Here is a 27,881-nt window from a genome sequence, read left to right as displayed (position 1 = left end):
GGGACAGCCGTCGCTAGGGCCTCTGCGTCATCAGCACGTGACGCTCCCTGGGGACCGCCGTTGCCAGGGGCGCCACGCCGCTGCGTCACCAGCACGCTTCGCTCCCGCCCCCGCCTCCGCCCCTGGGGCAAGGCTGGCGCCGGGTCTCCTCAGCCGCATGAAGCAAGTGCTTTCCAGCTCTGGCCTCGCCCCCCGAATCTGCGCGCCTCAGCGGGGAACCCCAGGTCTCCTCCTGGCTCAGAGGGCCCCCTCCTGTGCTGAGACACCCTACAGTACCCCGAGGACACATCGGCCCGGGAGAGGCGGGAGGCGGATCCTACTTCTGTTTCCGCCAAGGCGCCCCGGCCCAGGCGTTCGGTGCTTCTTGAGCCACCCCAGCTCCGCTCACTGGGCCTCAGTTTCCCTGTCTTTAAAAGAAAGACGCGGGGGTAGATGTGGGGCCGTTCAGTTCAGGCGCTCGGTCGTGTCCGACTCTTTGCGACCCCCATGGGCTGCAGCACGACAGGGCTTCCCTGTCCATCACCAACTCCGGGCCATGTGGGGCAGGGTGTTTGAAAAAGGACGGACTGGTGTGTGCCTCGACCCCCGGCCCAGCGGGCAGCTCCGGCGGCGTGGGCGGGACTGCCACGTGACCCGATTGCTGTGGCAGCGGCCGTAACAATCAGGCCCGCGGCCCCGCCCCTTCTCACCCCTGCTCTCCCCACCCCACCCACCCCTCCTCACAAGCCCCGGGAAGGGCCTCCCCGCCCCTCCCGGGCCCCAGACACCCGCGGAGACTCTCCGGCTTCAGGGCGCTCCATTGAGTGAAGGCCGCTCTAGGACAACCAAGGTTAAAGCAGGCCTGGGGAGGGCCACCCAAGCCCTGATTTGGAAACTGGGGGGCGAGGGGGGTGGTGCTGGAGAATGGAAGGGGGCTGCTGCCGCTGACCCGAGACCGATGGTGTGAGACGCGACGGGGGGAAGGAGGTCTGCGAATCGTGTTCATCCCGGGTGGGGGGTGGGGGGCGGGGGATGGAACGCCTGGTAGCGGCCACCGCACTGAAATGGAAGCTCTAGCTCTTGTCCAGTTGCTCTTCTCTGGAGGAGCTGCCCGTTTTTGAGCTTTACTCTCGACAAAACTATGGGGTCTGTGAACATTATGGAGAGGGAGTATAGCATAGTCAATGCAGACTGCGCAGATTTCAAATCCTGACTCCACTCTCAACTAACAGTGCCAGCCTGCCCTGGGCCTCACTTCCCTCCCCTATGGAGTGGGGATTATGGAAGATTCCATGAGCTAATGTATCAGAAGTATTAGTAACTGATGTGTAGTGAATGCGCAATGCATAGCTGCTACTGTTAGAGATATTATCTCACTGAATCTTTGCACCAACCCTGAGAAATAGGTACCTTTGTTCCATTTTACAGATGAGAAATTGGAGGCTCAGAATGGTGCAAAGCTGTTGGCTGAGCCATTTCCCCTCTCTGGGTCTCTTTCCTCATCAGTTGTCAATCACAGAGCATTAGAATGAAATCATAAGAGCCCTTGAGGAGCTTCTAATTCAAACTCCCTCATTTTACAAATGAATAAACTGAGGCTCTTGAGAAATCTGCATGCAGGTCAGGAAGCAACAGTTAGAACTGGACATGGAACAACAGACTGGTTCCAAATAGGAAAAGGAGTACATCAAGGCTGTATATTGTCACCCTGTTTATGTAACTTCTATGCCGAGTACATCATGAGAGGCACTGGGCTGGATGAAGCATAAGCTGGAATCAAGATTGCAGGGAGAAATATCAATAATCTCGGATATGCAGATGACACCACCCTTATGACAGAAAGTGAAGACCTAAAGAGCCTTTTGATGAAAGTGAAAGAGGAGAGAGAAGTTGGCTTTAGCTCAACATTCAGAAAACTAAGATCATGGCATCAAGAGCCTCTTGATGAAAGTGAAAGAGGAGAGAGAAGAAGTTGAGCTTTAGCTCAACATTCAGAAAACTAAGATCATGGCATCCGGTCCCATCACTTCATGACAAATAAATGGGGAAACAGTGGCTGACTTCATTTTTTCTGGGCTCCAAAATCACTGCAGATGGCGACTGCAGCCATGATATTAAAAGATGCTTACTCCTTAGAAGGAAAGTTATGATTAACTTAGACAGCATATTAAAAAACAGAGACGTTCCTTTGCCAACAAAGGTCTATCTAGTCAAGGCTATGGTTTTTCCAGTAGTCATGTATGGATGTGAGTTGGACTATAAAGAAAGCTGAGCACCGAAGAATGGATGCTTTTGAACTGTGGTGTTGGAAAAGACTCTTGAAAGTCCCTTGGACTGCAAGATCCAACCAGTCAATTCTAAAGGAGATCAGTCCTAGGTGTCCACTGGAAGGACTGATGTTGAAGTTGAAACTCCAATACTTTGGCCACCTGATGCAAAGAGCTGACTCATTTGAAAAGACCCTGATGCTGGGAAAGATTGAGGGCAGGAGGAGAAGGGGATGACAGAGGATAAGATGGTTGGATGGCATTGCCAACTCGATGGACATGAGTTTGGGTAAACTCTGGGAGTTGGTGATGAAGAGGGAGGCCTGGTATGCTGCAGTCCATGAGGTTCCAAAGAGTCGGACATGACTGAGCGACTGAACTGAGGCCCAGAAAGGGGAAAATTCTAGGCCAAGGTCACTCATAAATCCAAGGTAGAGCCAGCCTTCTAATGCATATTCACTGGAAGGACTGATGCTGAAGCTCCAATATTTTGGCCACCTGATGCGAAGAGCCAACTCACTGGAAAAGACCCTAATGCTGGGGAAGATTGAAGGCAGAGAAGGGGTGACAGAGGATTGATGGTTGGATGGTGTCATCAATTCAGTGGACGTGAGTTTGAGCAAACTCCAGGAGATAGTGAAGGACATGGAAGCCTGGTATGCTGCAGTCCGTGGGGTCACAGAGTCAGACATAACTGAGCAAACCAACAACAACAGCCAGCCTGGAACTCAGTTTCCTGACTCCTAGCCAAAACCTTCCCAGCAGCCACCAGCCCAGAGACACGGCCTCCAAGGGAAAAGGGCTCTCCCCTCAGAACTGCCTCCTCAAAGCATGCACACCTTGGTAGACTTGTCAAATCCAACTGCAGAGACAGCTGGGGAAGAGAAGGAAGCAGCCTCCCTCTGAACAAAGAACACAACCACCAGGCCTGCAATTTGCACTGGGGAGGTTTAGCTTGCTTCCTGGACATTTCTGAAGTGACTTGCCTTTCTCCTCATTTATTTTAAGCCCTAGGCACTTTTCATACCATGATTTAATCTTCTTTAACAGCCTGGGAAAATACAAATCAATTAAAGCTGAAAATCTAGTGGGTAATCACTTTTTCCTTCCTCCTCCCCCAGATCGAGAAGCGCCTGCATCCCCTGCCTTTCATCTAGACTAATTTGACTGCGGTGACTCTTGTTCAAGGGACAGTCACTTTGGGTAGCTTGTTACAGCTCCCCGCACGGCATTCCTGGTGCGCATGTCACAAGTCAATAGGATCAAGAACCAAGTCGGTTTTGCTCTCAGGGGCTCTTGGGGCCACCAGCCGAGGTAGGGCTTTATCCCTGAAGAACTTGGCAAGCCCAGGAGGGCAGCAGAGAGCGGGGTACACTGAATTCTAGTCCTCGTTGCTTTGTGATGGGGAAACGGAACAGTCTCATACAAGTGGAAGCAAGGCATTGGGTCTGGGTAGTGTAGGCCCTTGATATCCACACCTCACCCACCCACCCACCCACCCACCTCCAGCCTCAGTCAATCTGGTATCCGGTGTGTTTCTCTCAGTGGACCCTCACTGAGGTGGGGGCAAGAGGGGAGGTAACCAAGTAAAGATCTCAGGCTCAGTGAAATCGGGCAGAAGTGAGTGAGACATCTGGGTTTGCTCACCAGCTGCCAGACCTCAGCTTTGTTGTCTGTCCTGTGGGAATAACTGTGGTACCTCATTCAAGGGGCTGTGGCGAGCATCTGAGATGAGGCTTGTCCAGGGTTTACCTAGAGCCTCACTGCGTAGCCAGCTGTTACTAGGAGGACTGGGGCGAGCCACATGGGATCTCGGTGAAGGCTGAAGCTCGGCTCTAGTTCGGCCTCCCCTGCACCTGCCTGCCTCCTGCATGTGCCTCTCCTGCAGGCCACGTAGCCCTTCTGGCCACCCCCACCCGTCCCCCTCACTTTCTTTGCTCCTTAATCCATTCACTCACTGTCTGCCTCCCACTCCTGACGTCCCTCCAGGTTAGGAGTCTTGTCTGTTTGGCTGAACGCTGTGTGCCCAGTCCAGCACCCTGCAGGTGTCTGACCCCTGGCAGGCGCTTCAACATGAATGACTGACCGCCTTAGGTGCTCTGCACCTCCTGTGCTAGAAGCTTCCGTGGATGACCTCACAGCTCTGCCCTCACGTGGGGCCTCAGCCTCGCCCTGCCCACAGCCTTCACCCTCTGCCCAGGACCCCACCACCTCTGCTTGCCTGCCTGCCCACCCTCCTCTCCAAAGCCTGCCTTCTTTTCAGAACTTCCTCCCCGAGGAGGCCGAGCCGTCAGCAGCCCCTGCGGCTTTGTGTGTGTGTGTGTGGGGGGGGGGGGGCACACGTCATGCTTGCTTTTACCTATCTTGATTGCTGAGTGCCTGGCACCCCCTTACCTTTTGCACCCAGGTAAGTGCCTCCCCCTCCTCGCCCTAGGCCAGGTCCTGGTAGGCCTGCCTCCATGGGGAGGCAACAGAAAACCACTGCAGCCAGCTTGACCGTCATTCCCGCCTGCAGGTAGGGCTGGTTGGGGGGGTGGGCCTTGGCTGGCTATGACAGGTGTCCAACCATGGCCCCCGCGGCAACCCCCAACCCCACTCCCTGCCTGGCCTGGGTTAGGGTTAGCTTCAGCAGAACCAGAACTGGGAGAAAGTTGAGTGGAAGGAGGCCCCACCCAGCATGGCCCTGGGTCAGGCCTGGCCCCAGTGGCGCTGCGCTGTCCTGCTGGCAAACACGGGCTCTGGCTCCCAGGGCTGGCCCAGGACGGTGCTGCCAAGAGGGTCCCATGATGTCTGCAGGGCCACTACCCTGGCTGGCGGGGCACAACGGTCGGGCCCCTTCCTGGCGCAGCCCCTTTACAGTGGCAACAGGGCTGCGTTTAGCTCCCAGCCCAGGACAGCAGCAGCTCCCCGGCCTCCTGTCCCCTGCCCTCCCCAGCTCGGGGATTCACCCCTCCTGCCGTGTTGTGGAGGCCACCTGATGGTCTGCTGTCCTTGCATCCCCGATGCCATCTCCTCACCACAGACTTCCTCATTGCCATCCTGCTGTGCTCAGGATGCTGAGGGGAGCCCAGCAGAAAGCAAGCCTCCTCCCTACCTGGGACCTGGTAGCTCGCTTGGAATGCATCCTTCCCTTCCTTGGCGCCCCGCCACCCACGTTCTGGCCTCTTCCACGTGCAGCGTCTCGCTGGGGCCTTGTCTCTGTGCAGCCGAGCCTGGGCTCCACGTGTGCCGGGGCCTCACGGTGCAGGGACAGTGGCTGTGGCACCTTTGAGGATGCTGGTGGTGAGACCTCAGGAAACCCAGGACCTAGGGTGTCTCAGGCACAAGCGTGCTGTGAGACCCAGGGCCTCAGCTTCCCCTGGAAGTTAAGCGGAGTTGACATTCTGAGGTGCCTTCCAGCCCTAACATTTCATAAACCTGTGACCCCGGGCACTGGGCATGTGCTCAAAGTGCCAGGCCTGCCCTGGGGACTGGCAAACCCGAGCTCAGGGCTCCTGCTCCAAGCCCAGAGCCGGTAACTGCACCTCCTCAGACAAGTCGAGAGGGTCCCAGTGCCGACCTCCCCCTGCTTAGCTGGAAAACAATCCCTAGACTTTCCTACCAACTGTAGAGTGGCAGATATTTTAAAGCAGTTGGGTCCCAGCTGATGAAATAGATTTTACACGCTGTGACCCATGGGAGGCCATGTGTATGTGTGTGTGATAGATACCCACAATCTGGAGAAACTGAGGCCATACTGTGTCCCAGAGTGAGTGAGTGAGTGAGTGAGTGTGAGTGTGTGTGTGTGGTAGACACCCAGTCTTCTGGAGAAACTGACGCCTGGACTGTGTCCCAGAGTGTGTGTGTGTGTGTGAGATAAACACCCACAATCTGGAGAAACTAAGGGTTGGACTGTGTCCCGGAGTGTGAGTGTGTGTGTGTGAGTGTGTGTGAGTGTGAGAGTGAGAGTGTGTGTGTGTGTTGTGTGTGTGTGTGTGTGAGAGAGAGAGAGAGAGACCCACAATCTGGAGAAACTGAGGCCCGGAGAAACTCTTGTCTACAGTTAAGGGAAGGAAGTCTTGTTTGCAGCAAAGACCGTGTCCCTGGAGGGTAATGGGGCTTGGGCCGGGTTTGAGTCAAGCCTGGTTGTGTCCCTGACAGCTGGCCAGGTTCTTGGGCAGGTGCACAGCCTCCCAGGGCCTCGCCTCCCTCTCTGCAACATGGGGATGAAGACTGTGTCCGTTCCCAGGGCTGTGGGAAGCTGCTCAGCGCCCTGGGACCTCAGGACTCTCCTCTTCCTCTGCACAGCTTCCTCCGTGCCCCGGTGAGCACGTAGAATGATGAATGAGGTGAAAGAGTCCCTGCGGAGCGTGGAGCAGAAGTACAAGATCTTCCAGCAGCAGCAATTCACCTTCATCGGGGCCCTGGAGCACTGCAGGGAGAATGCCCACGACAAGATCCGGCCCATCTCCAGCATCGGACAGGTAGGCACTGGCGGGCAGGCGGGGCCAGGCCTCGACCCCTTGCTGGAAAAGCTGGGGAAACCAAGGCCCAGAGAGGGCCAGCGTATGGGTGCAGGTCAGGTCTCAGATCCTAACTGTGGAACAAGCCAGGCACTCATTCCCTCAACAACTACGTGAGAAAGCGGCTGAAAGCGGAGGCTGGAGACACCGCCGGGCCAGGGTTTAAGTCCTGGCTTTGCCACATGCCACCTCTGTGACCTCCGGCTGGTTTTAACTAAAAATGTACAAAGAGCAGCACGTACCTCCCAGGGCTGCTGGCAGACTTCATGAGCTCATCTGGAAGCCCACGCCCCCAGCATCTGGCAGCGCCCTTCATCCCAGGCCCTAGGGCTCAAAACAGGGATATGTGGTGAACAGATAGATGTACATGGTCCCAGCCACTGGATCCCCCTGGGATTGAGAAATTGTGACCCGCCAAGCACACATTGCCAAGTCACATTTGCAAATGATTTCATTTAACCGGAGTCTCCTCTTTGTGTGAGCTGCCGTCCAAGTTTGCCCTGCCAAACGTGGAGGTCTCAAGACTGAAGCAGCCTTCCAGGAAGCCAGGTGCCTGAGAAGCACAGCTCTAGATGGATCTCTCTCCCACTGAAGAGATGCCACCTGCTAGGGAGTGGGGACCAGGCTCAGAACTGCTTAGGAGAAGCACACGGGGCCACAGAGAACAACCCTGGCCTGGCAGTATCCTCAAAAAAAAAAAAAAAAACTTTTTAATTTTTGTGAAAATTTCTCCCAGTTTAACTCGAAATTTTAAAAACCTGTAGAAAAACACCCATATAACCTTCACCCAGATACGCCAGTTTGTTTACTATTTAGCCACGTTTATGCACACCCTGCAGTAGTAGATATAATGAATGGTTTGCCTTGGAGACGAACAGAGATCATTGTGTCGTGTTTGAGATTGCATCCAAGTACTGAGAGTCCGAAATGCAGTACTTGGATGCAATCTCAAACACGACACATTGACCTCTGTTCGTCTCCAAGGCAAACCATTCAATATCACAGTAATCCAAGTCTATGCCCCAACCAGTAACGCTGAAGAAGCTGAAGTTGAATGGTTCTATGAAGACCTACAAGACCTTTTAGAACTAACACCCAAAAAAGATGTCCTTTTCATGATAGGGGACTGGAATGCAAAAGTAGGAAGTCAAGAAACACCTGGAGTAACAGGCAAATTTGGCCTTGGAATGTGGAATGAAGCAGGGCAAAGACTAATAGAGTTTTGCCAAGAAAATGCACTGGTCATAGCAAACACCCTCTTCCAACAACACAAGAGAAGACTCTACATATGGACATCACCAGATGGTCAACAATGAAATCAGACTGATTATATTCTTTGCAGCCAAAGATGGAGAAGTTCTATATAGTCAGCAAAAACAAGATCGGGAGCTGACGGTGGCCCAGATCATGAGCTCTCCTTATTGCCAAATTCACACTTAAACTGAAGAAAGTAGGGAAAACCACTAGACCATTCAGGTATGACCTAAATCAAATCCCTTATGATTATATAGTGGAAGAGAGAAATAGATTGAAGGGCCTAGATCTGATAGACAGAGTGCCTGATGAACTATGGACTGAGGTTCATGACATTGTGCAGGAGACAGGGATCAAGACCATCCCCATGGAAAAGAAATGCAAAAAAGCAAAGTGGCTGTCTGGGGAGGCCTTACAAATAGCTGTGAAAAGAAGAGAGGCAAAAAAACAAAGGAGAAAAGGAAAGATATAAGCATCTGAATGCAGAGTTCCAAAGAATAGCAAGAAGAGATAAGAAAGCCTTCTTCAGCAATCAATGCAAAGAAATAGAGGAAAACAACAGAATGGGAAAGACTAGAGATCTCCTCAAGAAAATTAGAGATACCAAGGGAACATTTCATGCAAAGATGGGCTTGATAAAGGACAGAAATGGTATGGACCTAACAGAAGCAGAAGATATTAAGACGAGGTGGCAAGAATACACAGAAGAACTGTACAAAAAAGATCTTCACGATCCAGATAATCACGATGGTGTGATCACTTATCTAGAGCCAGACATCCTGGAATGTGAAGTCAAGTGGGCCTTAGAAAGCATCACTACGAACAAAGCTAGTGGAGGTGATAGAATACCAGTGGAGCTATTTCAAATTCTGAAAGATGATGCTGTGAAAGTGCTGCACTCAATATGCCAGCAAATTTGGAAGACTCAGTAGTGGCCACAGGACTGGAAAAGGTCAGTTTTCATTCCAATCCCAAAGAAAGGCAATGCCAAAGAATGCTCAAACTACCGCACAATTGCACTCATCCCACATGCTGGTAAAGTAATGCTCAAAATTCTCCAAGCCAGGCTTCAGCAATACGTGAACCGTGACCTTCCAGATGTTCAAGCTGGTTTTAGAAAAGGCAGAGGAACCAGAGATCAAATTGCCAACATCCGCTGGATCATGGAAAAGCAAGAGAGTTCCAGAAAACATCTATTTCTGCTTTATTGACTATGCCAAAGCCTTTGACTGTGTGGATCACAATAAACTGTGGACAATTCTGAAAGAGATGGGAATACCAGACCATGACCTGCCTCTTGAGAAATGTGTATGCAGGTCAGGATGCAACAGTTAGAATGGGACATGGAACAACAGACTGGTTCCAAATAGGAAAAGGAGTACGTCAAGGCTGTATATTGTCACCCTGCTTATTTAACTTCTGTGCAGAGTGCATCATGAGAAACGCTGGGCTAGAAGAAGCACAAGCTGGAATCAAGATTTCTGGGAGAAGTATCAATAACCTCAGATATGCAGATGACATCACCCTTATGGCAGAAAGTGAAGAGGAACTAAAAAGCCTCTTGATGAAAGTGGAGAGTGAAAAAGTTGGCTTAAAGCTCAACATTCAGAAAACGAAGATCATGGCATTTGTTCCCATCACTTTATGGCAAATAGATGGGGAAACAATGGCTGACTTTGTTTTGGGGGCCTCCAAAATCATTGCAGATGGTGACTGCAGCCATGAAATTAAAAGACACTTACTCCTTGGAAGAAAAGTTATGACCAACCTAGATAGTATATTCAAAAGCAGAGACACTACTTTGCCGACTAAGGTCCATCTAGTCAAGGCTATGGTTTTTCCAGTGGTCACATATGGATGTGAGAGTTGGACTGTGAACAAGGCTGAGTGCTGAAGAATTGACGCTTTTGAACTGTGGTGTTGGAGAAGACTCTTGAGAGTCCCTTGGACTGCAAGGAGATCCAACCAGTCCATTCTAAAGGAGATCAGCCCCGGGATTTCTTTGGAAGGAATGATGCTAAAGCTGAAACTCCAGTACTTTGGCCACTTCATGCGAAGAGTTGACTCATTGGAAAAGACTGATGCTGGGAGGGACTGGAGGCAGGAGAAGGGGACGACAGAGGATGAGATGGCTGGATGGCATCACGGACTCGATGGACGTGAGTCTGAGTGAACTCCGGGAGTTAGTGATGGACAGGGAGGCCTGGCATGCTGCGATTCATGGGGTCGCAAAGAGTCGGACACGACTGAGCAACTGAACTGAACTGATGCACGCCCTCCTCCCTCTGAACTGTTTGAAAGTAAACTGGCTGCATCCTCGTCAGCCTGTCCCCCAAAGGCTCAGCCTTCCACAGGCATGGACAGGTGTTTAGTATCAGGAAGGAGCACCTGAGATGCCCCGCCTCTGCTCAGAATCGCCATCAGGGCTTTGTGACCCCAGTGTGCTCCTTCTTGCCTTTAGGTTCAAGAATGCTTTTGGTGAATAACGGCCCCACCTGTGTTGACTCTCAACCCTGCCCCTGCCCTTCCTGGCCCAGGGTATCGGAAGTGACCGCCTGCCCTGCACCCTGCATGCAGTGTCCCCCAGGTAGCCCAGTAACACCGCTCTGTTGTAGTTACGCCACAGTGCAGGCTCGTCCCTACCCCGGATACTGGGGCAGGTGTGCATGGTGTATAGGCTGAGACTGTGGGTGTCAAAAGCCTCTTCCCCTACACAAAGCTGTTGTCCTTGGGAAGGACCACTTGAGATCATTGGGGAAAGACATCCCCTAGTGACAAGAAGGCAGCTGGGAGCGGCAGGAAAACCTAGGTTTAGACTTACAATTTTCTGGGAACTGGAGGAGGTGGGAAACACCCCCTTCCAGCAGATCACTGAGGGTAGGACCACATGGAATGCGTCAGTTAATCCTGCCCAGACTGGAGTCCCCTCCTCCTGTGCCCATGTGGATCTCAGACCCAGACTGACTGGGTGTCCAGATGTGGGATGTCCTGAGCTGGAAAGGCCCCCAGGGTCTCCAGGGAAATGAGTTGAAATTAGATCAGCTGCATCACTGTCCTTAGCCTCTTTTGTGGCTTAAGAAAAACTTCAGTTCAGTTCAGTCGCTCAGTTGTGTCCGACTCTTTGCGACCCCATGGACTGCAGCACGCCAGGCCTCCCTGTCCATCACCAACTCCCAGAGCCTGCTCAAACTCATGTCCGTTGAGTTGGTGATGAAAAACTTCCCTTCCACTAAAACACATTCACACGGAAGCTTTAGTTGCAGTATTTTTTATATTGACTTTTACTTGGCCCCATTTATTTGCGTGGGTCTTAGGTGCAGCATGTGAACTTAGCTGCAGCACGTGGGTCTGGGTCCCTGAGCAGGGATGGAACCCGGGCCTTCTGCACTGGGAGCAGGGTCTTAGCCACTGGACCACCAGGGAAGTCCGTTTTTAGTAATCAAGTTCTCCATTCTCCTGGAGTTGACTTTGTCTGTGGCATGAGGCGGAGGCTACATTTCTTTCCTCATACGGGCCACTGTTTTCCCAGCTCTACTTACTGACTTGTCCCTCCTTTCTCTGCCCCTGGAAACGTAGGACAACAAGACTGCAACAGATTCTAGTTTGCTCTGTGGACTGAGTGGCCCAGCCCAGCAATTCTCAAAGTGGGTGGGACCTCAGCATCAAGAGTCAGGGACCAGCCCCCTGTACTTCAGGTGCTGGCTCAGCTGCCTGGGTCTGGTGAGAGGTCTGGGCTCAGAGCCCTGGAGCTAGGGTGACTCAGCTTCACCACTGCAGTGGTACCTGAGCAGGTATTTCACCTCTCTGAGCCTTATAATCATCTGTAAAATGAGGACTGAAAAAGGGGACCTGGAAGGTGGCATTCGAGCGAGGGCTGAGCGAGACGGAGCCCGCGGAGCCTTCTACATGGGGCCCAGGACACTTCACAACATTCGCAGTCTATAGGCCTGTAGACCCAGGAGGGCGGGAGGACCAGGGCAGGTGCTCGCGGGCCCTGGGCACTCACGCCCGGCGGGCCTGTGCAGGTGCAGAGCTACATGGAGCACCACTGCAGCAACTCCACAGACCGGCGCATCCTGCTCATGTTCCTGGACATCTGCTCAGAGCTCAGCAAGCTCTGCCAGCACTTCGAGGCCCTGCACGCTGGCACCCCTGTCACCAACAACCTCCTCGAGAAATGCAAGACCCTCGTGAGCCAAAGCAATGACCTGAGCAGCCTGCAAGCCAAGTAAGACCCTCCTGGTCCCCTCAGGGGTCTCCGCACGTACATGTGGGAGGGGCCGAGGTGGGGATGGGAGAGGACCAGACCTAGATGAAGTGAGTCCTGGGGCTACTGTCCAGAGGTCCCCAGCTGGAAAATCCTAGGCCCCTTGGTTCACCCGAGTGACTCTGACCTGACAAATCATTTACTGAAAATGAGGGGCTCTGAGGCCGAGACCTAGCAAAATGCAAACCCTCTGGCTGGAGGCAGCACCGGGCCAGAAGCAGGGCTCACAGAGCAGTTGTTCCCAGGAGCCCCACAAAGAAGAGGGACATCAGGAGCCTGATCCCATGGGCGTTAGCTACTGGGTTCCCTCATTCTGAGCCCTGGGGGATCGATCCACAGCATGCAGTACCAGATTCCGGAGCAAGCTGTTTAGGTATAAGGGTGAGCAGAGTCAAAGGGTACGCGGCGCGCCTAGGGCGATGACAGCAGGTTTCCTCAGCCCCTGTCCAGCTCTCTGCCAACCACAGGCCAAGGGATCTCTGCTCCCACCCTTCACACCGGGACCCCTGGGGGCTCTGGGGCCCCAAACCTGCTGAGCCACCACCATGCCTGGCATGGAGAGCTTGGCCTGGCCGGGTGCACAGCTCTAAAACCTCCCCAAGGGTTGTGCAGCGGGGGCAGCCTCAGGAAAAAACCCTGCCCAGCACACCAGTCCCCGGAGCAGGGCTCACCTAGCCCTTCCCGCCGCCCTGCAGATACCCCCACGACGTGGTGAACCACCTCAGCTGTGACGAGGCCCGGAACCACTATGGAGGTGTGGTCAGTCTCATCCCCATCATCCTAGACCTGATGAAAGAGTGGGTCGCCCACTCGGAAAAGCTGCCCCGCAAAGCGCTGCAGCAAGTGAGTGAGCCCCAGGCAGCCACGCGGGCCACCGCACACGTTCCCCAGGCCTCAGGCACCAAGCCCCAGCTTCGGAAACAAAATTGTGGGCAACTGATACAGAACATCCCCAAACCTGGGGGGAAAGACCAAGGAAGTTCAAAACCGCCCTGGAGACCACCTGGTGGGAAGCTGTAACTCGGAGCTGGGGGAGCCCGCCTGACCCCAGCCCTGCCCCACCCCATCATGCTCCCTCCCATCCCATCCTGCGGGGCACCCTGTAACTAAGCCTGGTTTCCACCAGCTGATCCATCTGTACTGGTGCTCACCACCCTCGCCACTTACTAATCCCTGGGGGCCGCCCCACCGACAACCTACAAACTCTTTCCCTCTAGCGCTTTAACCTCTAACTTTCCTTCGCCTCCGAGTGTCAGGCCCTGTGCCCAGGAGGAGCACCCCCATTTACATTGCCGCTGGTGGGTTCAGGGGAGGAGGGTGGGCCCCTGGAAGGGCTGGGGCGCTGACCCTCCCACCCAGGCCCAGCTGCACAGCCGGAGGAGACCGCGCGGCTCCCTTCTGGCCGCGGGACAGCTGCTCTGGCCTGAGGATGCTCGATGGGGTCAGGCCTCTGGACCAAAGGGGAACAAGCCGCCCAGCCTCTCCTTTCGAGAGAGACGGGGAGAAGCCAGAAGAACTGCCAGTGTGGCTCCTGCAGGACGGTCGCCTGGTCCTCACGACCTAACTGCAGCCCAGACGCTGGGACTGTGGCGTTGGTGCTGAGCCTGCCAGAGGTGCTGTCTCACTGTTGGTTTTTCCCTTCACAGGGGGCGACTTAGCTTCTGTATTCTTGCTTCCTCGGGGGCGACAGTCAAGAATAAAAACGTGTTCTGGCACCTCTCTGCCTGGTCGGCTTTCCTGGCACTTACCCCTTAGAGAAAGTGACACTCACTCCGAGACACCAGAGGATGCTGGGCAGGAGCCCCACGAGCGGAACTGCTGGCAAAGCTGCCCGTGTGCAGGGGACACACCTGCCCCTGCTCCCTAGAGGCTCAGGCCAGAGGCCCACAGCAGGCCAGCCCAGTAACTCTTTGCAGAGTTAGAGGCCTACTCAGACAAGAACATCTAAATTTTCCAGACAACACTTAAAAGTGCCACCTCAAAGTCTCGTCCCAAAGTAGCTGCTTCCTCCATTCTAATGGGCAGAGCACACCGATTTCCAGGGCAGCTGGGCAGAGGTGAGCCGTGGAAACCCGCACTACACACAGGGGTCTTCACCTCCGCTCCTTCCCTGGTCAGGCCAGGGTGCAGCCAACCCCTTAAAGGCAGTTTAGACCACCTTCCTCCAAATCCCTGATGGGGAGGGCAGGCCGTGGATGCGGGCGGCCCCTTCTCCTTGGCACACTCGCATGACACATTCAGCAAGGCTTGACAACTTCAGTGTCGTTTGGGCTCAACTGTAAGGACTGTATGCAACCCTGTGTGCCAGCCAACCCCTAGGCAGGCAGGCAGATACCAAGGCCGGTATGCTACAGATGACTGCAGTCACCCCTCCTATACCACCACCACACACTCTGGGGAGAGGGCACGAATCTGAGACAGACACAGGTAGAATCTGAGGCTCTGCCAGAACAAAAGGTCTTTCTTGCAGGGACTAAAGTCTGATTCCACCTGTCAGCATCCTTCTAGCACCTGGGGTAAATAACCAAGCAGTCCAGACCCGGAGCCAGTTCCCACTCAGCCTAGAAACCCCTCAGAGGCCAACATGAGCCACTTCATGTCAACACAGCAGAGTAGTGCAAAACAATAAATTTTTATTTGTTCACAGTTAAACACAAGCAACTGCCTTGACATTTTTGAACATTCTGAGAAGGACGGCAAACCCTTTTGATTCAGATTCCCATTCACTACGATTGTACCATTTTTCTCTTGCAGTTCACGTGTTGGCATCTGATGTGGACTGTTTGACATGCTCTTAAGATCGAGATGGGAAGGTGGAAACCTTTTGACAAAAGATGACTTTCTTAAATTTAGCTAAAAGCAGTCAGCCAAAAAAAAAAATCTGTTTTTCACTGATGGGACCCCCTTTAAACTGCAAGGTAGCCACGTGTGGTTGATCCATGATTGAGTTACAAAACTAGATTATGTCTTAGCAAAATCTGTTCCTCCGTAATATATTTATGGTCCATAGAAGTCTTCTGAAAAGTGACCACTGATTTTTCCTAGTGCAAAATGCCTGGCTGCCTCTTCGATAAGCCAAAGTCTGTGCTGCTGAGAACAGCGCCGTACCCTCCTGTACAAACACTGTATGGAGGTGGGGAAACGGGGAGGAGTTGGTCTGGGAAGGTGGGGTGGGGTTTCCTCTAAAAGATCTATTCCAAGTTCAACTAGTCTACTTATCCCCGAGGATGGACAGTTTGGTGGCACTGGGATGGGAAGGGGAAGAGAAAGCTCCTCTGCCTTCGTGAACTCGTTTCAAGGCCAAAAGCCATCGCGGGCACAGACGCTCAACTATCCCCCACAGGCTCCCCTCGCAGCTGCTACAGCCATTCATTCTCCTCTCAGGTCGGCGCATACAGACTGCAAGACAGCATGGAGAAGACGGAAAGGCGCCCCCCTACACACACACCTCTGGGGAACGTCAGTCACAGACGGGGGAACGAGCCGTGTGGGGGTGGGGGTCAAGCAGCAGCTCAGGGACCAGGCTAGAGAACAGCTTAATCAAGTGCCACCAAGTCCTCTGCTGCCACCTGGGGGTGGGGGGGTGGGGGCACGTGTCAGAGAACTCTGGACGTAAACAGATACACACACACCTTCCCACGCTCACTGCTGGTCAGTTTTAAAGCACGCACCTCCAACAGGGCGATTTCCCATAGTGAGACGTGCTGATTCAGGTCATTTCACATGAGACACACACTTCTGGGTGGGCTCCCAGGGGCCACTCTGAGGACAGGGCTGGCCTCTCGGAGAATATCCGCACAAGGCAGGCCACGGCCCACAGCAGCCCCGGACTGTTTTCAAATCCCTCCTTAGACCCATCCACACTTTCTACCGCATCTTATTGCTTTTGGTCAGAAACCCGCATCTTCGTGCAGCATTTCTTTTCACTTGTTCTTCGGTTCTTTCTTTCCGGCCTCAAGCAGCATATGCTAGTATCTGGTGAGGATTCACACTGGCCAGTCATGGCACTCCTGTCATTTCTCTACATAGAAACACTCAGTTTTAATTAACTGTGAGTGTGAACCTCTGTGGTCTCCAGACACCCTCTCTCATCCTCATGATCATTTATCCTCTTCTGCAAAACTACTAAGAGTTTTATCTTTCTCAACCAAAACACTGGAAACTACACGCCACGTGCTGCCTTAAATAGAGATGGCCCAACTCTGGACTTCTGTTCTCCCCTGTCCTGGTTTTGCCCTGCGGGGGTGCAGACCTCTGCAGCTGTCAGTGGCTTCTGGGACCTCTTTTAACAGTCTTTCAAGAGTAAGAGTTTGGACTATCTCCCTCGAAATACAGTACACATATCCTGGCTCACAAAGTAGCTTATCTGTCATTTCTCTCCACTCACAGAGCCTAGGAAGAACCTCCAGCAGCAGCAGCGTATTCCCAAAGGTTAGGCAGTTTTCGCTCCTGCAAAACTGCTGACAAACCTAGGGAGGTCACATCCACCTACCCGCCTCATGTGGAGAGTCCCTGCGCTCATCTCCAAGGAAACTTCTGTCCCAAGAAATGATCTCTATCTCCTAACCTGGGATTTCAGTTACTTTTCTGGTATTTCTTCCAACTCCACAGTAACATCTCACAGACTTGTAGCAGAATCTTGCCACAAGGGTTTTTTTTTTTTTTTAATTCATGAAAGTTCTGTCTGATAGAGATCCATGTGCTTCTATACCGGGGATAGGTTCAGGAGCTCGTTTTCTCTATAGAGACCATGCTATCACCTTCCTCCCTCTCCCCACTCCCCCCGCCCCAAACACCCACACATCCCCCCCTCCCGTGATTCTGTAGTGCTCCCTTTTAAAACATTTCATGCTCCCAAGAAGCAGACCTCAGTCATCCCAGGGTCTGTGCTGACCCTGGTTAGCGTCAGGTGGACATCAGGTTACGGACACTGGCCAAACAACTCAGGCAGGTAGGCCTGCTCCGGGTGACTCTGGTGGAGATTAACCCTAATGCCTGTGAACACCACACTGCTTCATCAGTCTCAGGACAGGCTCAACCTGGCAGCGTCAGTTCCCCGGCCTTTGCCCTGGCGGTCCCTGGACCTAAATTCTCTCTTGGGAGTTCCACTACCACTGTCCCCTTTCCATCCTTACAAACACACACTCACTGGCAGCCTAATCGACCAACCCGCTGACTCTCAGCAGGTCTATGATTTTGAAAATCAAACTTTATTGTCATCTCAAGTCCTTTGGAAGATGAAAGCCTACATTTTCAGGCTAGGTAACTTCCTCATGATCCCAGGCCTCCGTCCCCAACCTTGGCTGCATACAACCCACGGCCTCCAAGAGCCCAGAGGAAGTCAAGTACAGCTGCTCAGGGTCAGCCGTTCTTGGAAAGTTGAGCACACGGACGCCCCAGCTGGAGGTGTGTACCAAGGGCCCTCCTGTCTGGGTCCCAGTCCACTGCACCCCACAGCTTCCTCCTTCCCTGTATTTTTATAATCTGCCCATTAAAAAAAATTTTTTTTCTTTTCTTTTCTTTACACTGGCCTCCTTGCTTTTGCCAGTGAGGATAAAGGCTGTAAGTGCCTGGTATCTTTGTTCTGTGGCAGGGATCTCCTGGGCCTGGGGAGAGGATGAACATTTAGAACCACGTTTAGCAGTTAATCTTGTAACATTTTTTTCTTTCCTGTATTTGTTCATGCCTGCCTTTCCTAAATAAAGTGGGACTAGGAAACCAGCATGCGTGCATTCCTAAGCTCTCCTCTGCAAACAGCTGAGTTAGATGTGCAGCACTGTTAGCACTCCAGTCGGCATCCTGCAGCAACCGCGGAGCCGGCTGGGCCAGGCTGAGCGCACTTGGGCACCCCTCCCTCAGGCTGGGGTCGGTCAGTCAGTCACACCCGAACACTCCGTCCCAAGGAGGGCTGCTGCCTGCACAGCCACAGGGACAAGGAGACTGACTCTCCAGCTCCCTTTGGTTAGGATGCTAAGAACTCTCTCCACGCTTTAAAAAAAGAGACCATCACCCTCATGTGCCAGAAGCGTCCACACGCACTGAAGTTCCGTACCATTACAGCGTGCTGTTTCCCTCTTCATGGATGAACCCTTCTACACTTTGAACTGAGAGACAGACACGCCAAGGTCGTTGGCTCTTTACTACCAGCCTCTCCCTGCCCAGGCCTCAGCTGGAAACCCAGGCAACAATCCTTATTAGGCTTCTAGCGTTTATTTCAGGAGCAATTGCTGGGTTCGGCTTCTGTCAGCCCCCATATTCTGACTGCTATCACCTCTCTCAAGCGCATGCACCCAGGCCCTGTGGGTCCAGGACATCAGCCTTTGTCAACCCTCTCCAGGACTCTGTCTTAATGCTCTGCCATGACCAACTCACGCCGGGGGTGGGGGAGCAGCACCCAGCTCCCTGCAGGGTCAGCCCCTGAAGGCAGGAACTGGAGTGAAAAGCTGATACCTGTAGAATCTCCTACAGTGAGGCAACTCTCACAGCCTGAGGAATGACGGTCAGAAACTCGGGAGAAGCTCTTTGGACCTTCAGAGGCTTCCTGTGGCAGGAGGCCAGCAGCACTCCGCCTGCAGGGGGTGTCCACACACACAGCACCTTCCTGCTCAGGGCGCTGCTTAAGTCACTGGCCTCTCTCATGCAGGGCCCAGGCCTGACCGCCCCCACCCCAGCCTCCGCACAGAACAGTACCAGCTTTCAAGCAAACGCCACGTAAACAAGAGGTAGTGGGGCAGGGGGACAGAGCGTGCCACACGGGGAGCACAGTCTCCACAGGGCCAGCTCCAGACTGTTCCAACAACAGACCTTTGTTCACACAGAACTTTCTAGGAAGCTTATCAGAACCGCCAAAAGAACTTGAGAGAATGAACCATTGTTTTTTGAGCTCTGCGGCTTTAGATGCTGGACTTTAAAACCAAAAGCAGTGACAACATCTCATAAAAGCTCTCATGTCAAGATGCTCAGCTTTGCACGCCACGTCCTCCTGGAAAGGGACAGGACTGGACTTACCTGCAACGCCACCAGTGACCTAGGCTCACAGGGAGCCTGCCCAGTGAACTGAACTTCAGGAAAGGTGTGGGTGGTGTGTCAGACTCCAGGGTTCAATTTGGCCTCATATTGCACAGGTTCAAAGGACGCAACCATTTGGGGGTGGGGCGGGAAAGGAAGGAAATAAAGCTAGTGAGGAACGCACCCTGGCCCTCGGGCTAGTACACACTGCCAGGTAAATGGAAGAGAGGGTTTGGGGTGGCCGATGGGAAAGTGAAGAGGCGCTGCAATGCCAGATCCGAAAACCGTTCTGCATTCAGTCAACTGTCAAAGGACCCCCATCCCATTTCCTCTGCGGGAGCTCGCCCCTCAAGCCCTGGAAACAGGAAAGCTCTGAATCGGGCACTCACACCTCCTGTCTAGGCCAGCGACACACGAGTTAACACTGACGGCCAGCATCCCTAGCTGTGCTCAAGCTGGGCCTCGTTGTAGTCCATGATGCAGAGCTGGCCCACGCTGTCCGGCTTTGGGGCAGGCGGCAGCGGGCCATCGAGGGCCGAGGGGGGCCTGGCTTCCACACCCGAGTCTTTGCCCAGCTCTGTCTTTAGGGTCTCGGAAAGGCTGCCGACAGTCAGGCCGTCCTCGTCGCACTGGCTCTCGCTCTTGTTACGAAACAGCTCTCGCGCCTTCATGCCCAAGAAGCTCTCTGAACTGGGAAGCGAGCCCACCGTCGTGGGAGTGCCGGAAGTGGGCTCACCCACCACCGTCTCCCATCGACTGCTGAACGGGCCCGCCCTGGGGTTGGGGGGCTTCTCCGGGGTGGAGAGCTCGCTGCTGCTGCTGCCGCCACCTCTGCCACCGCCACTGCCCCGGGCACCGCCGGGCCTCGGGGGCTTGGTCTCACCATTATGGCCGGGGGCCTCTTCGTTGTGCCCTGTCACCGAATCCGAGCAGCCATCCTGACAGTAGTCAAGCCTGTAAGAAATCCGAGGGGGAGGAAGGGGTTGGTGGCTGTGGCGTCCAACCACTCCAACCCCACTGGGGAGGCACGGGGTTACAGTGACATGTGCTCACGCCGATGGGGAACTCCACTGGCCTGCTCTGTGTCCTAGAACAGGGCACACACACGCGAGAGCGCATGAACATCAGATGGCGATCTTAAACAGAAATGCTCCCTGGGACCATTACTGAGCAAGTCGGGGCCCAGGAAAAGGAGCAGAGAGGACAGCTGGGCCCTCAGGGATGCAGCTCAGAGCTCGTCAGGCTGGAGCCTGCTCTGTCGGTCTGCGCAGCCTCCCAACAAGGCCACGGCTGCCGGCTCGCAATTCCTACCTTTCTTCTGCTGCTTCAGCTGCTTCTGGTTTTTGCTCTTCAAGTTTTTTCAGGAGGCCATCCTTCTCCAACTTGCCGTATAAATCTAAGATCTTCAATTCAAACATCTGGGTGATCCTCTTTTGGGCCTCATACCTGCTCTCTGCAGCCTGTAGCTGTCCTCTGAAAGACAAGGACCCCGCCACCAGAGTGTAGGAGGTTCTACCCGATAAACGCATCGCAGCAGGAGCCTCCCCGCCGCAGTTACCTTGCCTGGAGCTTGACATCCTCTAGGTACTTTTTTTGTTCTAAAAGAAGGTGGTCTTTCTGAGCCAGATGAGATTCCAGTTCCAAAATCCGCTTCTGACAGGTATCAAGCCTCTGATTCTGCTGGAGGACGTGGCTTCTGTTTTTTTCTAGCTCTTTCCGATATGCAGCCTTCATCATTTCTACTTCCTTAAAAAAAAAAAAAAAAAAAGGAACTGGAGTTAGTACTTTTAGAAAATGAACACACCATACCTACTTTGAAAAATCTACATAACAAGCACTGAGAACATCGGTATACTGCTAGTGGAAACAGAAACTGGTACAACTTTCTGGAAAGTAAGCTGGCAGTGAGTATTAACCAACCAATCCTTCCCTAAAATCTAACCCTGTGGAGATTATCTGAAACAGAAACAGACATTTTGGCACAAAAGTAACCATCACAGGATATTTAGAAGAAAAAAACCTAGAGACACTGTGAAGTCTAACGCTACGGAAACAGTTACGTAAATTAAAATACATCTTCAACAAAGTTTTTAAATGATATGTATCAGTAAAAGGCTATGAAAGCCATGTGTATGGTACGGTCAACTATATAGATATATACATTCTGAAAACACGCCAATATCCAGTGATGATCTCAGGTGGTGGTACTGAGAAAGTCGACTCCTAGGCAGATTAGTAAGAAGTCCGGGGTCCCTGAGGAGAAGAAAGTGGTCTGGAATTCTCAAGGAGGAGGAAAGGACAAACTTTTTTCCCTCTACATTCCTTAGTCTTAGTCACATAAATGTTTTTTCTTTAGGCCTCAAACTGATGATTACACAACAAACAACTCAGTTTAAACTCTGTACTAGGCATTAAATAACACTGTATGCTGCTGAGATAGTTTCTCCTTCCTGAAAACCTTCTGACTAATCCTGGTCTTTTAGAATGTCCATTATGGGAGTGGGTCTGGTAGGATCTCTCTGTTAAGCTCTAATCCTGTTATTCTAAAATGTAAATTGTGGGAGTGGGTCTGGCAAGACGTTTATAACCTTGAGGCATTCTTTTGATTAACCGTAACAACCGATTTAAAATGTATAAAACTCGCTTGTTAACACTAGCAAGAAGGGCACTCTCTGTCCCCCTTCTGACGTCTACGTCAGAGGCTTTCTCTGGCCTTTTCTTACTTTAATAAAACTCTGCCACACGAAAGCTCTTGAGTGATCAAGCCTGGTCCCTGGCCCCGAAGCTAAATCTTCTCCAGAGATCACGACTCTGACACTGTTCACCATAAGCTATCAGTATGCTGTGGGCTGTTTCATCCTGCTCCCTGCTCTCTTCTAACACCGGCTGAGATCAAGCCAGCGACACAAGGTGACCGAGCAGATTTGCTCGGGCAAGGCAGCATCTGCAGACCTGACACACACATGAGGCCTGTCAATCATGCCAGGAAGACAGCCTGCCTGCTGGCTGACGGCAACAGCAAGTGTACACGGGCACTCGGAAAAAGAGGCGGAAAGGACACTTTTCTAACAAGCATGTGCTGCATTTGTGTGGTGTGTGTTTTTTTTAAATTGTGGTAAGATAAGCTTAACATGAAATTTACATTTTTTTTTTTTTTAAAGAAGATAGTAAACCACAAGGAGCAAGGAGATGAGTAGCCCTGAAGGCCCTTTTTCCATGAAGATGACTAGCAAGCTTAATGCCTCCTCGCCCAGAAGAGGATGGAGCTAAGCTCAGGACTGGGACTGGATACTGTGGTCATCCCAGTCATGGCAGATGGCTCCAGACTTCAGCACAGGGCAGTGAACAAACTAGCTCCGCAGTAAGGAGCCTGCTTGCCAACGCAGGAGACGGAGGTCTGATCCCTCAGTGGGTGGGGAAGACTCCCCTGGAGAAGGAAATGGCAACCCATTCCAGTATTCTTGCCTGGGAAATCTCATGGACAGAGAAGCCTGACAAGCTACAGTCCATGGGGTTGCTCAGTCATCTCTGACTCTTTGCGACCCCATGGACTGCACCACGCCAGGCCTCCCTGTCCATCACCAACTTCCAGAGTTTACCCAAACTCAGGTCCATCGAGTCGGTGATGCCATCCAACCACCTCATCTTCTGTCATCCCCTTCTCTTCCTGCCTCAATCTTTCCCAGCATCAAGGTCTTTTCCAATGAGTCAGTTCTTCGCATCAGGTGACCAAGTATTGGAACTTCAGCATCAGCACCAGTCCTACCAATGAATATTCAGGACTGATTTCCTTTAGGATGGACTGGTTGGATCGCCTTGCTATCTGAGGGACTCTCAAGAGTCTTCTCCAACACCGCAGTTCAAAAGCATCAATTCTTCATCCCTCAGCTTTATGGTCCAACTCTCACGTCCATACATAAGTACTGGAAAAACCATAGCTCGGACTAGACAGACCTTTGTCAGCAAAGTAATGTCTCTGCTTTTTAATATGCTGTCTATGTTTGTCACAGCTTTTCTTTCAGGGAGCAAGTGTCTTTTAATTTCACGGCTGCAGTCACCATCTGCACTGATTTGGAGCACAAGAAATAAAGTCTGTCACTGTTTTCCCATCTATTTGCCATGAAATGACGGGATGGGATGCGATGATCTTAGTTTTTTGAATGTAAGTTTTAAGCCAGCTTTTTCATTCTCCTCTTTCACTTTCATCAAGAGGCTCTTTAGTTCCTCTTCGCCTTCTGCCATAAGGGTGGAGTCATCTGCATAGATGAGGTTATTCACATTTCTCCCTGCAGTCTTGATTCCAGCTTGTGCTTCATCCAGTCTGCCATTTTGCCTGACATACTCTGCACATAAGTTAAATAAGCAGGGTGACAATATACAGCCTTGACGTACTCCTTTCTCAGTTTGGAACTAGTCCCTTGTTCCATATCTGGTTCTAATTGTTGCTTCTTGACCTGCATATAGATTTCTCAGGAGGCGGGTAAGGTAGTCTGGTATTTCCATCTCTCTAAGAATTTTTCAGTTTGTTGTGATCCACACAGTCAAAGGCTTTAGCGTAGTCAATGAAGCAGATGTCTTTTGGAATTCTCTTGCTTTTTCTATGATCCAACAGATGTTGGCAATTTGATCTCTGGTTCCTCTGCCTTCTCTAAACCCAGCTTGAACATCTAGAAGTTCTTGGTTCACATACTGTTGAAGCTGGCTTGGAGAATTTTGAGCATTACTGGACACAGAACATAATCTTCGCCAGTAAGAAGGGTGGGAGGTCTGGTGGGACAGGTTTCCTGGATGAGAGCCCTGCAGGCAGTGATGTTCTCCTCCTCCTCGGGACATCATGACATCTACCTGTGACAGTACTAACTGGGGCACACACCTTGCAACCAGGAGCACAGGTTGACAAGATAAGATTGGGTGGTGCAAAAGAGCAGAAAGAACCGGGCTCCTTGATGCTGTCCCTCGACATCTGACCCTACCAACCTGGAACTCACCTGCTTCGGGACTGCTTGTCAAGCTAAATAATGACACTCTTTACAGTTAAGCCACTGAAGTCTTTTTTTTGTTACAAGTCAGTGTCACCATGCCCCTTTTATGAACTGAGGTCAGGGGGCCTGGTCGAGGTCCCAAGAGTTTAAGTGTTCCAATCAGAAAACAGCACCGCAGAGGCCAACCCAGCCACACTTCCCTCGGGAGATATTAAGTGTATTTGAGTAGCTTTATCAGATGTCCTCTAGCTCCTCAGGCCTGTTTTCCCTTCTTTCTTCTTCCAAGGCCATTATACTTTCAAAATAGGTGAGACCTGGTTTCTAGAGACATTTCCACATTTAACATCCTTCTAAAGGGAATCTGAATCTGAGTTGAGAGAAGCTGAGAAGTAAGGAGTAACTCTTAAGGAAATTACATCTCTCTGGTTCTAAGACTACTCCCTTTATTTGGCCCAAAAAAAAAGTTGATAAAGCACAAGCCCAAGAAACCTCAGTAATGCCTATGCGTGATGGAGAAATTACTGACAGAAAGCATCTAAGCATTTACTCTTAAAATTCCATCCCAACTCACTCATTGATGTTACCCTAGGCTATCTATAAAGTGATGTAAAACTTCTGCCTCAACACCACTGGTGAGGCACTAATCAATGGGAGAGATCATCCTGATGCTGGCCTGGTTGCCAGCACTGAACCACCATTTGCTGAAATTAAATTCAGCATCACGAAGGAGAAAAAAATATGTATAGCAATATAAACCCACATCCCTGAGAGCTCTAAACAGAACTGGCTTCCCCAAGCTATTTCATTGTCTGTCTCTGTTTCAAGGGAGCGTGGCTAAGAGAAAGAACACAGTTTCATCACCTACTCTGTCCCAAGTACCATCAGGTGCTTTTACCTGTGCCTGACTTAATTTTGAAGTGGCCCACTAGGGGAAACAAGCTCATGTGACAGCTGAAAGGAGCCTGTGTTGCCAGGCCAAGGAGAGGTGGAAATAGCCCTAGGGCTGCCAAGACACTTTTTAGGAAACAGTTCATAAGCCGTTCTCTAGCCTGTGCCACAGACACACTGCCTGGGCCGTAAGAGCATCCCAGGCAAGGTCTGGCTCCCGAACCCACATACCTTGGTGGTGTCTGAATGCTTGTTCTGCAGCTGTTCCAAATATAGCTCGTTGACTTCCCCAAGAACCAACAGTTGCCTGTTCAAGAACTCCATCTGCTGTTGGACCGATTCACTATTTGAGAGCTAACCGAAACACAGAAACAAGCAAAGTGAAAGAGCTGATGACACAAAGCCTGCAAAGGGGCAGGAAGCAGGGAAGCAGCTGGGAGCAGACTATTCAGGGCTGGGGCACTGCACACAGCACAGTGGCCAGTGGGGATGGAGGCGTCCGAGAGCAACACAAATGGACAGAAATGCACTTCAAAACTGTCCGTCTGCAAAGGGGAAGAAGTGCAAATGCTCCATGTCGAAACTGGCCACCTACAGGACACCTGGAGGAGATGGATACGTATACAATCCCACAGCAGGGATGTTAGGCCCAGAGGAATAAAGTCTCAGGGGAAACCCACCACTTCTTTTTCAACTTATTTTTATTTTTTGGCCACAATGCCCAACATTCAGGATCTTAGTTCCCTGACCAGGGGTCGAACCTCTGCCCCCTGCAGTGGAAGCGCAGAGTCTTAACCATTGGACCGGAAGGGAAGTCCCCCTACTGGTTCTTGAGTAAGCAATTTATAGAGAGTGCAATGACTCCCAGAGAGGAAAAGATCATGGATCAAAAAGCTGAACGAACTCTTCACGTTTATGTGAACAAATATTGAGGAGGAGTTCCTGGGGCTCAGGCTGGGCAGCTCCCTGCTGCAGGGCTGTCCGCACACCGCCTGATATTTAGGGGTACCATACCTGCCTGCCCACTCCAAGTCAGCAGCATCAAAGACATCAACCAAAAATGTCTCTAGACATTGCCCCACGTCCTGTGGGGGAGGGGACGTTGGGCACCCCTGACACAGACACAGCGGCACTGCACATGTCCTGCCTGGAAGAGGAAGTGGCTCTTACCTTCTGGGACACCTGGCTGAGCAGCAGCTCGGTGTGGCACACCTTGCTGTTGGCCTTCTTCAGTTCCACGCGCAGTTCTGAGATCATGTTCCTGCAGTCCTCCAGCTTCGTCTGCAGAGACACGTGCCAGAAGTTGCAACCAGAGAAGTGGCAGCTCGGGCCCCGGGGCACCCGGCCCTCAGCCCACCGTCCACAGAGAGCTGGGAAAGCCTCAGGCCTTGGCTGCTCTACTATTCCTGGGCCATCACACTTAAAGCTAACGTCTTAGTTTTAAAAAAAGGCAGTTACCGCTAATTTCTGAGTTTCTGACTAATTAACAAAAGGGAAACAAAAACAAAAACAAACCACCTTAAGTCTGCAGTTCCCAAACTGTGCTCCAAAGAGCCCCAGGGCTACACAGCAGGCTCACAGGGGCGCTGCTGGGCCAGTGGTAAATTTTGAGGGAGACACAGCGACATCTGTTGGCCATGATGTGAACTGCGAGCTGGAGGCAGCTCAGGGCTTGAGCGTCAGCAGTTGTGTGTGCTTTCAGGTGGCTGCTGTGATACACATCACCATGAGGAAAGCAATGTGAAACAGGAATGGAGGGAGTCAGTGTCTCATGATTCCAAGGTCTGAGACTCTGCAGCGCCCATAGGTACACTCAGCATTCGGAAATAACTGTGGTTATTAAAAAATAAAATTGAAAACTGAAAAAAAATGCATGTGTACTATTTCAATTTTTTCTCTCAAATTGCTAGAACCCAAAACCCAAATTATTTGGATCTACTTAATAAGCAGAACTGTCAGGTGTTTCTTTCAGCTGTGGAGTACCAGCACAAAGTTACTGAAATGCTAAAAGAACTGTGAACTCGGAAAGCCAGGGACCCTCTGCCCTTAGAGAGCACCAGACACGAAATCCAGCCGCCATGACTTCAGAGATGAGCCAGGACTTTCACGCCCTCTCTGGCCTCCTCTGCAGTCCATACCTGTAGCTCCTGGCTCTGGTTGTAGAACTCCTCCCGGTCGTGCTGAAGCTGTCTGATTTGGCTATGGAGCTGGGTGACCACCGTGTCTCGCTGCTCCTGAAGCTGATTGTACCTGGCTTGTTCTTTCTGCAGACTAATCTTCCATATCTGGATGTCTTTCTCTTGCAACTTCAACTGGTCTTTCTAGCACATACCAAAGATGCCATCATTTTAGCTGCCTTCCAGCCTGGGCAGTGATGCTCAAGTTCAACACACACTGCAGACGTTTCACCTGAACAGTCACGAGCTACCCTGAGGCTGTAACCACAGACCCGGAACCTGCCAGCTCACTGCTGTCTAACTTGGCTTTTGGTCAAGGGTTTCCAAATTGCACGTTAGCAAGTGGATCAGAAGTGGCTGAAAGAACTTTTCCCAGCCATCAGCCTGCTCCAAATACTTTCAGAAGTCCTAACCATCAGCACTGGACTTCTCAGGTGGCAGCAGTAGTGAAGAACCCACCTGCCAATGCAGGAGATGTGAGAGATGCAGGTTTGATCCCTGGGTTGGGAAGATCCCCTGGAGGAGGGCACGGCAACCCACTCCAGTATTCTAGCCTG

At 51.9% G+C, this 27,881-nt stretch overlaps 2 protein-coding genes across 31 annotated transcripts in view; one reads left to right on the top strand and one right to left on the bottom strand.

The window, feature by feature from the left end:
- Positions 1-761: 761 nt before the first annotated feature.
- SPACA9 (sperm acrosome associated 9) lies at positions 762-13,984 on the top strand. Of its 6 annotated transcripts, XM_042245518.1 has the most exons (6): positions 762-829; positions 3,368-3,560; positions 6,534-6,709; positions 12,028-12,230; positions 12,965-13,112; positions 13,916-13,984. In XM_042245518.1, the coding sequence occupies exons 3-6, from the start codon at positions 6,563-6,565 to the stop codon at positions 13,925-13,927; spliced, it is 510 nt and encodes a 169-aa protein (XP_042101452.1). In that variant the 5' UTR covers positions 762-829; positions 3,368-3,560; positions 6,534-6,562; the 3' UTR covers positions 13,928-13,984. The 6 variants fall into 6 exon arrangements, with proteins under 6 accessions (XP_042101452.1, XP_027822036.1, XP_012016197.2 ...); XM_027966235.2 differs by lacking the exon at positions 3,368-3,560; XM_012160807.4 differs by having other exon boundaries at positions 12,965-13,984.
- An 898-nt stretch (positions 13,985-14,882) lies between these two features.
- TSC1 (TSC complex subunit 1) overlaps positions 14,883-27,881 on the bottom strand; it is a 51,941-nt gene continuing 38,942 nt past the window's right edge. For all 25 annotated transcript variants that reach the window (XM_042245497.1, XM_042245496.1, XM_042245498.1 and 22 more), the window contains 6 exons: positions 27,286-27,468; positions 26,318-26,428; positions 25,379-25,501; positions 20,836-21,023; positions 20,589-20,750; positions 14,883-20,231 (listed from right to left, as the gene is read on the bottom strand). In XM_042245497.1, coding sequence (XP_042101431.1) covers positions 19,718-20,231; positions 20,589-20,750; positions 20,836-21,023; positions 25,379-25,501; positions 26,318-26,428; positions 27,286-27,468 — 1,281 coding nt within the window. In that variant the 3' untranslated portion in view covers positions 14,883-19,717. The remainder of the gene's footprint in view (positions 20,232-20,588; positions 20,751-20,835; positions 21,024-25,378; positions 25,502-26,317; positions 26,429-27,285; positions 27,469-27,881) is intronic.

This window comes from Ovis aries, chromosome 3, assembly GCF_016772045.2.
Source record: "Ovis aries strain OAR_USU_Benz2616 breed Rambouillet chromosome 3, ARS-UI_Ramb_v3.0, whole genome shotgun sequence".
NCBI classification, from domain to species: Eukaryota; Metazoa; Chordata; class Mammalia; order Artiodactyla; family Bovidae; genus Ovis; species Ovis aries.
Note: the sequence above shows the minus strand (reverse complement) of the source record. Positions and strands in the feature narration are given on the sequence as shown.